The sequence below is a fragment of the Protomyctophum bolini genome, assembly GCF_963924005.1.
Source record: "Protomyctophum bolini genome assembly, chromosome: 21".
In the NCBI taxonomy this organism is placed as follows: Eukaryota; Metazoa; Chordata; class Actinopteri; order Myctophiformes; family Myctophidae; genus Protomyctophum; species Protomyctophum bolini.
Genome location: NC_137882.1, coordinates 11,164,955 through 11,181,250, shown reverse-complemented (window position 1 = coordinate 11,181,250; position 16,296 = coordinate 11,164,955). Strand labels below are relative to the sequence as shown.

The 16,296-nt window shown below is 44.2% G+C and overlaps 1 protein-coding gene across 2 annotated transcripts in view; it reads left to right on the top strand.

Moving 5' to 3' along the window:
• The window catches only part of stau2 (staufen double-stranded RNA binding protein 2), a 106,356-nt gene that overhangs the window by 37,656 nt on the left and 52,404 nt on the right, over window positions 1-16,296 (top strand). For both annotated transcript variants that reach the window (XM_080793925.1, XM_080793924.1), the window contains exons 8-11: window positions 4,317-4,529; window positions 4,931-5,068; window positions 8,599-8,727; window positions 12,630-12,690. In XM_080793925.1, coding sequence (XP_080650051.1) covers window positions 4,317-4,529; window positions 4,931-5,068; window positions 8,599-8,727; window positions 12,630-12,690 — 541 coding nt within the window. The remainder of the gene's footprint in view (window positions 1-4,316; window positions 4,530-4,930; window positions 5,069-8,598; window positions 8,728-12,629; window positions 12,691-16,296) is intronic.

Below are 16,296 nucleotides of genomic sequence, written 5' to 3'. Positions count from 1 at the left end.
TTTCTATCGTTGCAATCTCTCCTCGACTATCCTGGACGGCACAAGTGGATCCTACCGTGTGTGCGTGCGTGCGCACGTGTGTGTGCGTGCGTGACTGCGTGTACAACCAAATCGCTGTCTGTCATCAGCTGTCTCTCTTTTCATGGCTGTTTCACCTCCGTGGTCTTTGTATGAAGTGTGAACCTGTGCTGGTTGTCCTCAGCTCACCTCGTCGTTCCTCTCTGGCAGGCGGTGACGTGACGGAGGTGTGTGTGTGTGTGTGTGTGGGGGGGGGGGGGACGACCTATGAAGGAAGCGTGTCCTTACAAGACCGCACTCAGGGCCCTCGTACTGGGGCCCCAAGTGCGGTGCTGTGTGCTGTCACTTCTCAAGGTGGAGGAATGGACCTAAAGCCCCTCCAGAGACACTGTGTGTGTGTGTGTGTGTGTGTGTGTGTGTGTGTGTGTGTGTGTGTGTGTGTGTGTGTGTGTGTGTGTGTGTGTGTGTGTGTGTGTGTGAACGCAGACGGGACAATGTCATCACATATCCTGCAGAACATCTCTGGGCACCCCGCAAATCCTCCAATAATCCCTGTACTCGAGAAACAACACCCAACCACATGAGTGTGCCACATATTTATTTATTTAAAATAAACTGTGTGTGTGAAGGGTGCGGGGGATATGTGCATGGACAAAATAACAAGACAAGCCACATATTCGATGACAAATCTTCCCACATAGTAAAATCCTCTCGACTGAGAGCTACAAAATATCGGTCTCAAATGGACTCGTTGAACTTGTGAATTCCTTTCTCTGTTTAATGCCTGCTTAGATCACCATCACCCTCTATACAGAGAGAGAGATGAACCCCACAGGGATGATCAAGCTCAAGTGTTATGAGAGCTTGTAGATTGGCTATTTTTGACATGGGGGGGGTGAGTGATCCAACAGACAACTCCGGTTCAGTTTACTAAGTCTGAACCTAGAGGGTTTAAGTGATGAATTAAGTGAGTGACTGATTAAGTGTGAGAGGGAGACAAACAGCTGCAGAGGGGAAGACATCTGTACAACGGAAGACAACTCACTTTTTCCTCCATCTCCCGTCATCGTTATTATTCTTATTCTCCTCTCTAACACCAGAGACTGATCTGAACTGTCTGAAAGTCAAGCCAGGTCTCCACACAATCTAATAATCCATTCATTGGACATACTAACAAGTGATCCTAAGCTTAAGTTCAGACCAAATATTTACGATATGACAAAACCGCCTTGAGCCCCATTCATACTACTTACAGCGGTGTCACGCTCTGATCTCCGAACTCGAGCGATGCACTGTGTTCGTGAGTCGTTGCACCGTGTGAGCTGGTAGATCAGCTGCTTTCAGCACTCTCATTTGCTCCCCCTTAACAGACCAGGCCCTTTGATTTGAGCCTACAGCATCACAGCCGTCAACAGAGTGAGCACACTCGAGGTGCGAGCGCACTAGGAGCTGCCATGTTGCATTTCCTCCTCAAAGCAACGATCAGACCCGGAGGGAATCCTCAGAGAGGTAGACAGGGGCTCTCAGATCTTGGCTTGGATGAGTGATGCTCAGAATGCTCTCTTCTTAAATGCAAATTTCTCAAATGCGTGTTCTACGCAACAGGGTTGGGCGATATGATATTATTATTATATTATTTTCATGTTGATAGTGTATACTGTATGTCCAGACTCCATTCCATTGTCCAGTAAAAACAAAATTATGAAGAAAAAAAAACCGATTGATTCTAAATTTCGGTTTTGATATGTTTTTGGTTAATTGCTCAGCCCTACATAACGGCAATATTGACTGGCTAACAAGTGTGCCGACATGGTCAGCGCAAATGTCTCCAAATGTCAGACAGGTTAACAGGCAGGCATAGAACAATTTGATGTGGGTCAGCTTGGCTATTCACAGTTTTGACCAAACGGGAATGAAATACAGTCTAGCCGTTAAAATACCCTATTCTGTCTCCTTGACATACATGATAGGGCTGTTGCAGTAAGTGCTGAGTCATTCCTTATATGTGGGAACTGTAGAGTTCTAGGCGAGAGGAAGCTGTGTAACCATGACACATTGATTTATTTGTGTTCACATGACGAGCGTTGCGTTTTCCTTTCGTTTGATTTATTCCTTCCAGTGCTTCGATTGACTCTTTAGCTTATAGTGATATAAGAGAAAGAGACAACTGTGCAGGAATTGTGAATGCACAGTACATTATTGCTGTCGTGTAGAAACCTTGTATCTACATATTTAAGATTTGTATGTGTCTTTGTAAATTATTGCCTTACTTTGAGTACAAGAGTGTTGTACAAAAGTTGCGGAAAAGGCTGATGTATCTGCTATATTTCTTTTTTTAAGCTGTGAAACTGAAAGTCGTTAAGTGTGTCTGTGGATCTTGTGAATATTAACCAATTAAAAGTATTCACAAGAGCTTGTGACTAACTAATAACTACACTCGATCCATTAAAACACAGGTGTTGTTTTTTTCTTTTCCTGAAAATGTAAAATTTTGGACATGCATGGATTCCAGCTGACGGCGACGACATGCAGCTGTGCATGTGTGAGTCGAGAGTGCATGTGTTTGTTCCCCACTATGTCTTCTTGTAAATATCACACTGATGTTCTTGGGAGGTATTTGAAGAATGTTCAAGGCTCCGCTCGTCTCTGTGTGTGTAATCGGCTTTCCGGGCTCAAATTAAACTTCCATTTGATTGCAACAAATCACTGCAATTTGTGCTGCGTGTGCAGAGCACAGCACGTTACATTACGTAAGAAATGAATGAGCGATTGAGGGGCGTGCGAGGGAGAGACAGCATGCTCATCTAGAGAGAGAGAGGGGGGTGGACATGTGAACACATCAACTAAACATGCAGTGTTGGACCTAGTCAATGTATGAAACCCAATTCTTGTCCTTGTGTATTTCCGTGACTAAGGTTGAGGAGGACCCCACCTGCTACACACACGCATGCATGGACACACACACACACACACACACACACACACACACACACACACACACACAAACTTCTCAAACTTCACAGGAAGTGGATGTGATTGCAGAAGCATGACCTAACGCCAGCCGGTGTTTGTTTTACGTCTCCCAGGTGACCAGAGGCTGAGAAAGGAAACTGAACTCTCATCACCAGAGACTGTCATCTATACGTGTGTGTGTGTGTGTGTGTGTGTGTGTGTGTGTGTGTGTGTGCGTGTGCGTGTGCGTGTGTACTTGCACACAAGCATATCGGTGGGTAGCACTGTGACCAACAAGAGCAGATGTTTGCAGACCACCTGGTGCTGCTGCTTACAAAGTAGACGTACAAATGCTCGTGTTTTGTACATACAATACATCGTCGGTCTCCATACATGTACTGACTCATGTGCACACACACATGGCTGCACGCCTACTGTACTTTTTGCACACAACAGGCAGTCTTTTCATGCAGTCACATGCCTCTCGCTGCGATTACGGTTTGACTGGGAGGAAGATGCCCTACTGAATGGTGTTGAAACCTTAGACTTTTTGCACCTAAGCGGCAGAAATGTATCGGTTTGCTCCAGTTCCTTCTCTCGCTCAAGTTGGTCAGACGTTCCGTCAGACGTTCCCCCAGGTACCCTGGATGTCCTATGTGGTGACTGTGTGCATTGACTTCTGTATCCTCCCTGACAGTGAGGAAACCTTGTATGTCCAGACCAAAACAGTTACTTTTCAGGAAATGGTAACTAGAATGTCTTCCTAAGTTCCTATGGATCCAATGTAGTGATTTAGTCACAGCAAGCTCTTGTTAATACTTTATATTGGCTAAATATCTATGAAAACCCACAGAAATATAGCAAAAATCTTTCATGGCCGTGTGTTGTGATTTGACAATGATACAGTGTATTGAGTCATTGAGGAGAGACAGCCTCGGTATAAACCTCTACGCCACGTGCTTCGAAAGTCTACACGGGTTGTGCAAAGACGCGCTGTGATTGGCCAGTAGCCACTTTTCAGTCGGGGCAAACGCTCTCGCCAGAACATGATTTACTATTCTCTGCATATCGGGTCCAACTCGAACGGCTCTGAGTCGGCTCAATCGAACTTCGCAAGTGGCTCAAGTTCGCTTGAGACGCCGGGCCTCCGTCGCGGTCTAGTCCATAGTTATAATATATTTAGGTCTAGTCCGCAGTTGTTGTAGGCGAGAGGCACTTCCGCCGTTGGCCACAGAAGAACAGTTGTTGTAGGCGAGAGGCACTTCCGCCGTTGGCCACAGAAGCGGGGCGTGGTTATAAGCACAACCCGTGTAGGATTTAGAACACTGTGTCCCCTCCTCCGTCAGGTGTTGAAGGAGAGCGGGCCGCCCCACATGAAGAGTTTCCTGACCCGCGTCTCCGTGGGAGAGTTCTCCGCCGAAGGCGAGGGCAACAGCAAGAAGCTCTCCAAGAAGCGTGCCGCCCTCTCCATCCTGCAAGACCTGAAGAAGCTGCCCTTCATCCCCGCTGTGGAGAAGCCCAAGATCCATTACAAGAAACGCCCCAAGACCATCCTCAAGGTACACCACGTTTTTCAGTTTGATATGCATACCGGATGTGCTGACTTTTGCTGCTATGTAGAATAGGGGGCATTGTGTAGTTAAGTTAATGTTCAACATCTTTATGCCCGTTAGCATTTACAAGGCTATTCATTCTCGCCATCTTATGGTCATTTGACAGCAATGCTGTACAACCACGAACTGTAATTTGCTGCCGTGGAATTGACAGGCCGCAATTGTGAATGACTGAGCACATTTCCAATCACAGACAGACAGACAATGTGAGACTTTGATAATATTCCACCCTTTCCACTATACCCCCCCTCCCCCCCATTAACCTCATGTACCTACTGTACTATACCTGTGTATACTGTGTATATAGGTATGCATTTAAAATGTTGTTTTACCCCCCCTCCGTATAGACGGGACCAGACTATGGCCAGGGCATGAACCCCATCAGCCGCTTGGCGCAGATCCAGCAGGCCAAGAAGGAGAAAGAGCCAGAATACCAGCTGCTTTCTGAGAGGGGCATGCCCCGACGCCGAGAGTTCATCATGCAGGTAAATACACATGAAGACATGTTTATAGAGTTCATCATGCAGGTACACATGAAGACATGTTTATAGAGTTCATCATGCAGGTACACATGAAGACATGTTTATAGAGTTCATCATGCAGGTACACATGAAGACATGTTTATAGAGTTCATCATGCAGGTACACATGAAGACATGTTTAGACCAATGTTTATAGTGTTCATCATGCAGGTACACATGAAGATATTGTTTAGAGTCAGACCAATGTTTATAGAGTTCGTCATGCAGGTACACATGAAGACATTGTTTAGAACTTTAGACCAATGTTTATAGAGTTCATCATGCAGGTACACATGAAGACATTGTTTAGACCAATGTTTATAGAGTTCATCATGCAGGTACACATGAAGACATGTTCATCAATGTTTAGAGAGTTCATGATGCAGGTACACATGAGGAAATGTTGACCTCTGTTCCAATGGATACAATGTACTGTAGTTATTATTTAGTCACAAGCTCAATACCAGCCCAAGCATCAAAGAGCCCTGTGCTTGTCTTGGCAAAAAAATGTTTTCATGATCAAACTAGCGCTGGAAACCGAAATTGCAATGGTTAGAATAGTCATATATTTGGCCGATATATCGGCCAAAACGAAATATCAGTCGGGGTGTACCGCTGGCGTCAACCTGAGACATGGGACAGCGGGAGAGACAAAACACTGGGAAAACACAGATGCTCCTTTTCAGTTTAGTTCTACATCATCAGAAGTGTTCAGTGGGGTGTCCAACCACTCACTGAACACTCGCCTGTGCAGGACCAGATGTGTAAACTGTAGGGAGTGTTGCATCTCTCTGCTACGGACGCGCCTGTCAATGTCACCTCTGATAGAATTGTGAGAGATGTGACATTTTTAAACAACGCCATTCCAAGTTCCAAAAGTGCCCTACAAACATCCCAATTATAAATGAAACACCTCAGTCAGGGGGTTTTGGAATGAGGAGTTTTTTATATGCGGCTACGTCTGCCCGGATGTAATGTCTGCTGATAATATGATGTCGACGGGGAATCTGAGCCAGCATGCCTGATGGCTATTAAAGCAGAGGTGACTGCTGAGCCACACTGTCACCCTACCCCCAACCATCCTACGCAGGCCCTATTTTTGTGGATTATTACTTGTTTTTGCTATATTATACACTGTAGCACACAATAGAGAGGGACACCATTCATAGGGACTTGGCTTTGACAAGCACAAGCACGATCTGTGGCCGTCACATAGCTAGCCCACGGAATGCTCCAAAGAGACCACTAGGGTCCTAGTCATTATTTACGAAGGAAACTAGCTTTCATGTTTCAAATCAGATAGGAACCAGTCCTTCAGTTTTTATTAACATTTGAATTCTGCTTCTTTTTTCTTTTCTTTTTTCTCCTTTGCATTATTTAAGCCTTGACAAATGTATTCAATACCCCTGTGTGCTGTTGTGTATGTATTTAGATGATGGATTATCAAACTTAAAATTCTCTTCTGTGTGCTGTTATGGTCCAAGCCCCAGCACAGTCCCTCCTACCCTCTGTCTGTCTGTCTCTCCCTCCCTCTCTCTCCCTCTATCTCTCGTTCTCTCTCCACCTTTTTCTCTTTCTCACGCACGCACGCGCGCGCGTACACAAATCTCTCCACCTGTCACCCCGTCTCTCCCAACCTCTTAAATATTTGAATAGCTGTGTTTAATATCCCTCGTGTTTATAGCATTCAGCTAAATCCCTGAATAGATGACCATCCATCTTTATGGCTCTGTTCTTTCCATTGGAACAGCGAACAGATCTTTTGCTATTAAAATGTCATTTCATGCTTCTATGGTAGGCTTAAGATGGCGCTACCTGCATTCAATGCTGTAGAAATGTAGTTGAGCTAATGACGTGGGTTTCATCCACGGAATTAGATTTTGAGGTCTTGCTCAGACTTGCTGTCCTCTCAAGCTTAATTCATTTATGGGTAATAACGTTTTTATTGCTAATTCAATCCCAACAACAGCATGGGGACTGGTGAAAGGCACAGAATTGTTTTGGTTCTTCCCAACCTTTTGGGTCTTGAGCTGTACATTGAAAAACTCAATTTTATGGCCCGCCATACTACAATAACATGACATTTGTTTTGCATATCCTACTATCTCAGCAATCCTTTTTGTCAAGGCCTAAAATAATCTGGTGTTATTTACCATTTTGGTAAAATAGACACATTTACTGACTTTGATGATTGATTGGACACTTATAGCAATAGATGGTCAAAATGGTCACAGGGGGTTCATGCTACAATGCAGAAACAAGAATGTGGTAATACGCAGCTAAATCTGACAGTTAAGTTTGTACTTGGAGTCTACTATGTACACACTAAGTAACTTGTATGTACTGAGCTTTATGTACTGAGCTTCTAATGCAAGGCCTGGGAAGGACACTGCTCATTTCCGCTGTTGTATCATCCAGTATAACTTGTACATATCAAGGAATTGCCTGGATTTCTTTGTTTCTTGTCCTCATTCTTTTCTTCCCATCTGCCCCTCCATCCCTCCATCCCCTTGTCTTTCTGACTCACTCTCTTCCTCCTTTCTCTCTCTCTCTCCCCATACCCCCCCCCCCCCCCCCATTCATCGAAAAACAGAGCTTCTCTTAGCGTCAGGCAGTAATTCAGCCTCAAACCTATTCTCCTTGGCTCTTTCATGCAGGCATTAGGCCCTGCTTGTGTGTGTTCCTTTTGTGCGGCCCACTCACTTCTAAAATTTCCACATTGTTCCCCTTGGTAGGCAGTCGGGGCTCAAATGAGTCTCTGTTCGCGAGCCTTTTGTTTGACTCTACCAGCAGTAGTTATACGGCAAACTCTCTCTCCCTACCTTGTGTCAAATGGCTTTCACGGGGCTGATTACTTTTTTATTTACTGAAATGGAGCTTTTGTTTATTTAACTAATTTATTGAATCTTTCCTCCATAATAAATCTTGTGGCCTACTTGAGTTTGTCAGAAGAGCACTTAGGGACCTTGTCAAGGCCACTTGAGTGAACGCATGGAGGCCTGTGCTGTTCAGGGCCCAGCTCCCGGAGAACGGTATTTGTACAGTGTAATTGTCTGTTTACCTAACATAATGACGTTTGATATTCTCTTGCAAATATCTGCTTACATTATGCGTGGACAGATTTAATGTCTCAGACCGACGAAAAACAAACTACTTTCAAGTCTGAAAGTAATGTAATTGCCGGCACGGTCCTCCTAGAAGCCGGAGCATGTCAGATTTGAAATGGTCCTGCTTTACCGAAGGAATATTTCAGTGTGTGAGGCCGGGAATAGGCTCTGCAAAATGACCCGTGTAACCGGAGTGTCGATCAGACGTTGTTTGATCCATCGACACCTTGCATGTTTGGAATGAGATCATAGACTTCAAAGTTAGAAGATCCAGTCAGTTTTAATGCCCTATTCTCTCGCTCTTTCTCTCTCTCTCTCTTTCTCTGTGTGTGTGTGTGGGGTCTCTCTTTCTCTGTGTGTGTGTGTGTGGGGTCGCTCTTGCCTGCAGGTGAAGGTGAGTGGCGAAGTTGCCACGGGAACTGGACCCAACAAGAAGGTGGCCAAGCGCAATGCGGCTGAGGCCATGCTTCTGCAACTAGGATACAAGGCCTCCACTCTCCCTCAGACCCCCACTGAGGTATGGATCTATACTGTATAAGAACATCCACTTTTACATGGCCTCACTACACCGTGCAGTACCACGCTCACTATTTTATGACTGGCTTATATACCTGTCTTCAGGTCTATTTGGACCTGGATTTATTAAGCCAATTTATTTTTAGCACCTTTGTATGTGTGGGAAGTGTTGGCACATGTTTTACCGAGCCTGTGCGTATTCCTCTCAGAGCCCCGCTGAGGAATAGCCTTCTATTTCACTGTACTTTGTTTTAATGCATGGCCTCTGTGTTTATATTATTACTCTTTAGGCATGCTTCTAACAGCAATTTGTTATGCCAAATGAAGGCTTACAGAGGTTTGAATGTAGTAAAGCAAGACCACTCAGCTAGACTACTAATATTCATTATTCAGCTACAGTAATACACTCTGAAGATAGACATTATGGGCCCTATCTTCTGCCCAGCGCAAAGCACATCGCAATTTTCCAACAAACACAAATGTCATTTTTACACCTAGCACCCATGTTGTCTAAATGCCAAATATTGTGCCTACAGTATTTAGTTCCCTTGGGTGTGCTGGTCTTAACCTTTGGACTGCCACCCCAATAGCAGCTTTTCAGTGCCTTCTGCCAGCTCTATTAAATCATGATTTTAATTCATCATTTGAATGCCAATAGAAAAATCCGTGATATACACAATATATCTCATTTTAACGGGGCAAGTATATAGTATTAGACACCCAGTCCTGACGGTGGCCGTAACTTCACCATTATGCCGATTTTGACCGAATCTGGCCGTCGTCATTTCCGGTTAAACGGGTGTCAAAATCCGCTGTCTTTCTGCACACAGTGATCTGTCCCCGGTCCCATGCGATCGTCAAATTAAGCTCTAATCAAGCCCCGAATATCGCATTATTTTGAGCAGCTATGCACATAAAGACCGCGTGTGTGCGTGCGGGAGTGTGCACGCGAGGATTTCGGACGGTTTTAGGTGGATGACATCGGCCGTTAGCAAAGAATTCTAAAAGTTGCTTAATCATTTAAAACCAAGACCCCGATTATAGGGAATAAAACAATGACGTCAATCCTGTCAATGGGAGATCTGGATTAATTAATTCACTACGTCAAAACCGTCAGCGGTAGTTCAAACATAGAGCACCTTACGCAGCTTGGTGCTTTGCACTCAGACCAGCTTTTAGTTTGTTTTTACTCTGGCGTAGTGACGGCATACACATTTCCTTAATAATACACATTATTGGTATTTACCTACTAGGTACCGGTAGGTAGGTTCACAATGCACGCACACTTATCACAATCCATCCAATTTCATCTCGATGACACTCATACCGTATGAACATTACACCATTTAGATTACATTTTGATGGCTATGAGGTTCAATAGTATAAGCGGTGAGGAGAAGTGGATATTAAAATAGAAGCATTTATTTCATTTAAATGCCTATGCAGCCTATGATTTATTACTATCTTGAAATACTACTGATCTTGTAAGAATGTCGTAAAACCATTGCCTCCTGTCTTGCCTCCTGTATTTTTTTTATGTCTCTGCTCAATGGACAGCAGATAACAGTCGTCAATAACCATAGAGCTCTGATACATGGATGCATAACTTTGAATGAGTGAGGGATTATTAAACTGATATGTAAAGACATCACATGTGTCTCGCATTAGTGATACTGTTAGATAGTCCCACTCTTGCACTGCCTATACAGCCTTATCTTAAAGGGAATTCAATAAAATGATATTAAAGTGTCAAATCACAACAAGTTGTCTCAAGAGTCAAGACACTTTACATGTAGTCTAGAGCCTGACAGAGATCCCACCCTGAGCAAGCAATTTTGCAACGATGGTAACGAAATGAACGAAAGATCGAAATTCTTTGTACTAGCACCTGAATAAAAAAAGCCTTTAACTGTCTGAGCTGCTCCAATGTCTAGCCCTTCTGCTGTCCCTGCTCCTGTGATGCACCAGACTAGCCGTATTAGGCTGAGGCGCGCTGGGTAGACTCCCTACGATATCTAGAACATATCTATAACACACACACACACACACACACACACACACACACACACACACACACACACACACACTTACTGGTTGATTACATCTGTACAGCTCTACCAACCACTTGTTTGTTTTTTCACACAGTACAGTGCCATGCTCTGTAGTCTACCACAGTCCACAGAGTCCATTTCAACCATGAGCATCGTCTTATTAGTCGTAACGAGCTGCAGCCCCGTGGACATGCTCAGCCTTATGTAACTTAATCAGCTCCTCCGAGCTGTGTACGTTCTCCATTGAATCATTGATCACTACCATCATTTCTGCACATTAGCACATTGAAGATTCTGTTTCATAACTGGAACTTCATGTGCAGAATATTCGTCTATCCCCAGACAGGTCATTAGTTAGATATCCACTGTCTGTTGTTGAGAATTCTTGTATTTCCAACCTACAGTATACAGATAGACGAAGTTTGCTATTTGCAGTGAACAGCTAAGCAAAACGACTGCATGAATTATAGCCTCACACAAGCTTATACTCACAAGAGACCACACCTCCCTTTTTTAGTAATAACTTTAAAGCCATATTTCACCTTAATAGAATTGTGTCTCTGTCTCATTTTTAAGCAGGCCTCCCCTCCGTCTGTTATATGAACAAGCTAGCTTTGACTTAAGCTGTTATGGAGATGACATGAGGTGCATATTCCAGACTGCATAATGCTTTGAAGCATTAGGAAATGAGTCGTATAAGTCAGTGTCCTGGGGATCCGCCATCATCACTTCCATCATAAATCTCCTGCACAGTATTGAAAGGTTTTTAATTGCATTCTAACACTAGTAGGGGCAGCGGTGGTTAAAATGTTGAGAACCTTTGGTTTAGGCCATGTTTGAAGTGTGTAACTGTATGATTATGAAGCTGGGGCTTTGCTGAAAAATAGCATTTTTGCTCAGCGAACCTACCCTGGATAAATAAAGGAAAAACAAAAAAACATTTGTTTGCAATAATTATGATTTTTCTTTAAATCACCATTTGCTTGTAATGCCATTACATGGTAAACTGATGGTTTGGGATAACTTTGACTGGCTGTACCACCAATGAGCACCACTATTCACTGCCACTTGCACAAGACGTCATTGGCAGTAGGCTACATCTCTTTTTATTCAGGGCGGCCCTTGGCAGAACAATAGCAGAAGAATGGTGTCAGTGGCTGATGTATGCTTGGGTATCGGCTTGACAGCTATGGGGATGTCTCTATAAGACCTAGTCCTAGTGGGACGGCCCAGCTCTCTCTACAGCCAAAGATCCTCAGGCAACCCTGGGCTCTTTGGAGCGATCAACTGGCATTAGCTAAGCTCCTGTTTCTTCAGATACGTCTTTCTTTAGCTCTCTCGCTCTCTCTCTCTCTCTCTCTCTCTCTCTCCTGGCTCTTTGTGAGCTCTGTCTTGGTCTGCATTCCCACCGTGGGATTGTTGGAGATCTGGGCCAGAGACATGTTTCGTGGGGGGTGAGGGGGGTGGGGGGGGAATCACTTGTTTACCGCCATGTCTTCTCATCAGCTGTCACACACGTCAGAGATTATTTGCTTTCCTATCTCCCACATGGCCACATCATGTATGTGTGTGTGTGTGTCTGTTCACACCGTGCAAGTACCAGAGTGAATAGGGTGTTTCCACTTGGTATTGACAAGCCCTCCTCTCTAATTAGGTAGCTGTCCTAGACAGACACTAGCCGTGCTCAAGCATCTCCTGTGAGACGCTCGTCCCTTTGTGGTCCAAACAGTAGGAAGGAACTCGTCTGACGTGCGTGAAGAAGCTGTTTGTTCAAGACTCTAACATCTCTCTTAACCCCCCCACCCCCACCTCCTCTCCCTCCCCGTCCCTTCTTCTTCTCACATGGCTACAGATGGACAACAACAAAGGCTGGAACGGACAAAAGGCGCCTTTTACCGAACCGACAAGCAACAGTGAGTATCCGCACGTCTCTGCCGTTGTCCTTGCCTGTCCCATTCTCCGTCCGTCCACCCCTCCCTCTGTCCCGCAGGTGATTCAAGTGGCGGAGATGGCCTGCCGTTTAATCTCAGTGACTGGTCAATGGGCGACTGACTGTCAGCTTAATCGGCCATGCGTCCTCGTGGGGAGCCTGCGAATGCGGCTCCTTTCACCCAGGCTTACAGGCCAGCCAGGGGGAGGGACCCCCAGGGAGGCCCCCCCGCTGCCTTCCTGTGCATAGACCTAGGCTTTCACTCGGGATTAACGCGCACACAGCCGCACACGCACAACACACTCAGTCACTTATATACAGGGACGTAGACACACACACATGCACACGCACACGCACACACTCACACTCACACAACACACACACACTCACACAACACACACACACACACACACACACACACACACTCATACCCATATGGTGATGAATCTAAATATGCATGTATGATCTGATATGATGCGTTTAAGCCTTCCTTTTTGTAATCAATTTGATTTATATATTAGAAATGAATAATAACGTAAGTAAGTGGCTTAGAAATGTGTCTATAAAAAGTAAAACAAAATAAATTAATAATAACGACAATTAATGATAAAGACAAGAACACAACAAATAAAAAAAGCTAAATAGATAATACCTAAAATCACTTTATAAATATACATTTGATTAAAGTAAATAAAAAATTAAATAAAATTGTAAATAAAAGAAACGGTCAATTTATCCACAAGTAAAATCTAGACCAGCTTGCTGTACAAGCAGGTAAAAATTGAAATCAAGCTGACAGCCTATTTCCTCTCTGGTCCTTGAGGATGTATGTGTCAACAATGTAGATGAATTATACTGATGAATGAATGAGTGAGTGATAGAGTGCAAGTGAGTGTGCAGGGAGGGGTGCGCATTGTAAGTCTCTGTGCAACTACCACACCAGGGGAGAGAGAAGACAAAAGGAGAAATACAATGCATTATTATAACAAAATACAAGAAATACATAAATACATTTAAATGAACATAACTCAAAATCTAACATTATAAATACTCAGTAGTATATACCGTATATGATTAATATCAGTTTCATATGCGTGAGTACTGTATGTGAGACAATGTAGATGGCTAACTATACAAGTGATTCTGATAGTAATTGCGTGAAATTGCATATGAGCTGTCATTATATAGTACATACTATAATATATGGAGATGTCCAGAGCCTAGGGCACAGTGGGCAGGGGCCCTTCCAGAGCCTGGGCACAGTGGGCAGGGGCCCTTCCAGAGCCTGGGCACAGTGGGCAGGGGCCCTTCCAGAGCCTGGGCACAGTGGGCAGGGGCCCTTCCAGAGCCTGGGCAGAGGCCTTTGTGCTGCTTCTGGACAACCAGCGATCCGTGGCACTGCACTCCCTGTGGTGGTGTGGAACGCGTGTGTCAAGTTTGAAGTCGGAGGGGCGAGCGGTTCTGGAGTTATGTGGATTACAGACCTACATACACACAGAGATGTGGTGCATAAATGAGAAAACACGAAGGGACATTTAGAATGATAACTGAGGGGATTTGACAAGCGATTGCATCACAACCAAACAACCCTTGACTGAGAAGTGCCTGAACACAGTTTGGTATAGGAAACGGCTTCTCTTTGTGAAGTGCTGCCATTCTAAAGTGTACCTGGTCCACAATCAAAATGAAATGCCCTTAACCCCACAGAGCTATATATTTGAGACGCAGCATTCTTTATTTTCATCATTTTGCCACTGCAACGGCCACAATCTCGCAGATCTTGGGAATTTGGCCTCGACAGGCTTTTCCGCCTGTTCGCCAAGTTAATTCTGTGTTCTTTGTGAGTATTACACCTATATGAACTTTGAAAGTACGCACTAATCCCACGATGGAGGTGAGTCTTAAGCAGACTTTTAATTTATCATCCTTGCCATGACTAAGCTTAATTCGTGGCCCAGCTTGATGAAATGACACACTGTGCGGTGTTGCCAAACTCTCTCCTTCTGTCTCTCTCATTCGACACAGGCGACGTGAATAACACATTTTGGAAAGAACTTTAGTGGACAAATAAATAGTCCAATAGATGTGGAGCGGCACAGAGAAAAAAAAAACGATAGCCTTATTAGATTTGAATGTACTGTCGTCACTCCTATCTAATGGTGGTGCTTGGCAGAACGACGTAAATCCTACACACATTATCCAGCTACGGTCTGGAAAGTGGAATGGATGTTTCAACTTTCCCATGTTGAAAAGTACAAAGCAGACCGGTCAGCCTAATGACTGGGAACAATTTCTCCGTGCATGTTGTGCATGTATCCAGATGAGAGAAAGAGAACACGCCACAACCACTCAACTTATATAGTGCTCATAAAAGTCATTTACACGTTTTTGGAAGATAGATCATTAAATTTACGTGCATGGATATATTGCCATTAGTTTTGGATAAACTGTTTTAGAGGTCATGGTTGCTATGGTAGCCCAGGCTCTAGTCATTGCCCCATGTCTCTTGGAACAGAGGCCCCTGGGAAACGAAGTCTTCCTTATTTGGTGATAATTATTCCCACTGTTGGCTTAGAGCGCGTGCGTCTGGAGCGGGGCCATCCTCAGTCATAGTGTATCTCCCTCCCTGCGCGAAGCCTTAACTATCTGCTAATTACCTCTTTAAACAAACCACACAACGCTCACACAGCTGCTAATGTCCAAATAATGCTTTTTGCGTAAACACCATTTACAGCTCATTCAAGTTGTGTGTGTGTATGTGTGTGTGTGTGTGTGTGTGTGTGTGTGTGTGTGTGTGTGTGTGTGTGTGTGTGTATTCATGTGGGTGTGTTTATGCACATGTGGTTTCATCGACATGGGTGAATGCAAGATGCTTTGGTTTGGCCTATTATTACGTTCTATGAACAGAATTTGAATGAAAATCCAGTGATCCAGTGATAGCCTGTGATCTGAGCATGGAGAGGTGGCGCTCATGAAACAATGTTTATTGTAGCCTCTATGCTAATTTGTCACACAGACAAAGCTAAGTAGTGGAGACCGGCATCTCCAATTCATGAACATGACAGTCGACATGGGATGAGGTGTTATCATATTCATGGCAAAAAGCTCTTGAAACTTAATTTCAAAGGTCTGCTGAATTTCACAGTAGAGCTGATTTTGCATTATAATTATATGTCAAAGACAAGTAGTGTACGCCACATAAGGACACGTGCAAGTATGTTATCCCATTTTGAGCGGGAAACCCTTTTGGTGGTTACATAAATTGTTATTATTTAGCTATTGAAAAATAGTATTTTTTAAAAATCGTTAAAATGTGGGTTAAATCTTTCCGAAAATTGTCATGATTTAGAAAACTGTTTTGTTCTTTTTTTTTCGACGTCAAGCCTGAATGGGTTATGTAAGGTGTTTTGTGCTATTCTCTCCTCTTGTCCTTGTCTCCATCTGTGCACATTGCTTGCATGCAGTGCAGTGAGTGCAGCGACAACGCTGGGTGAAATGACGCCTCTTTGTACATTCTGAGTGAATCTGTCCTCTACCTTGTCTGGAGCTGTGGGAGAGGGTCACAGCGCTGTGGCAAATGGAGCAGCAC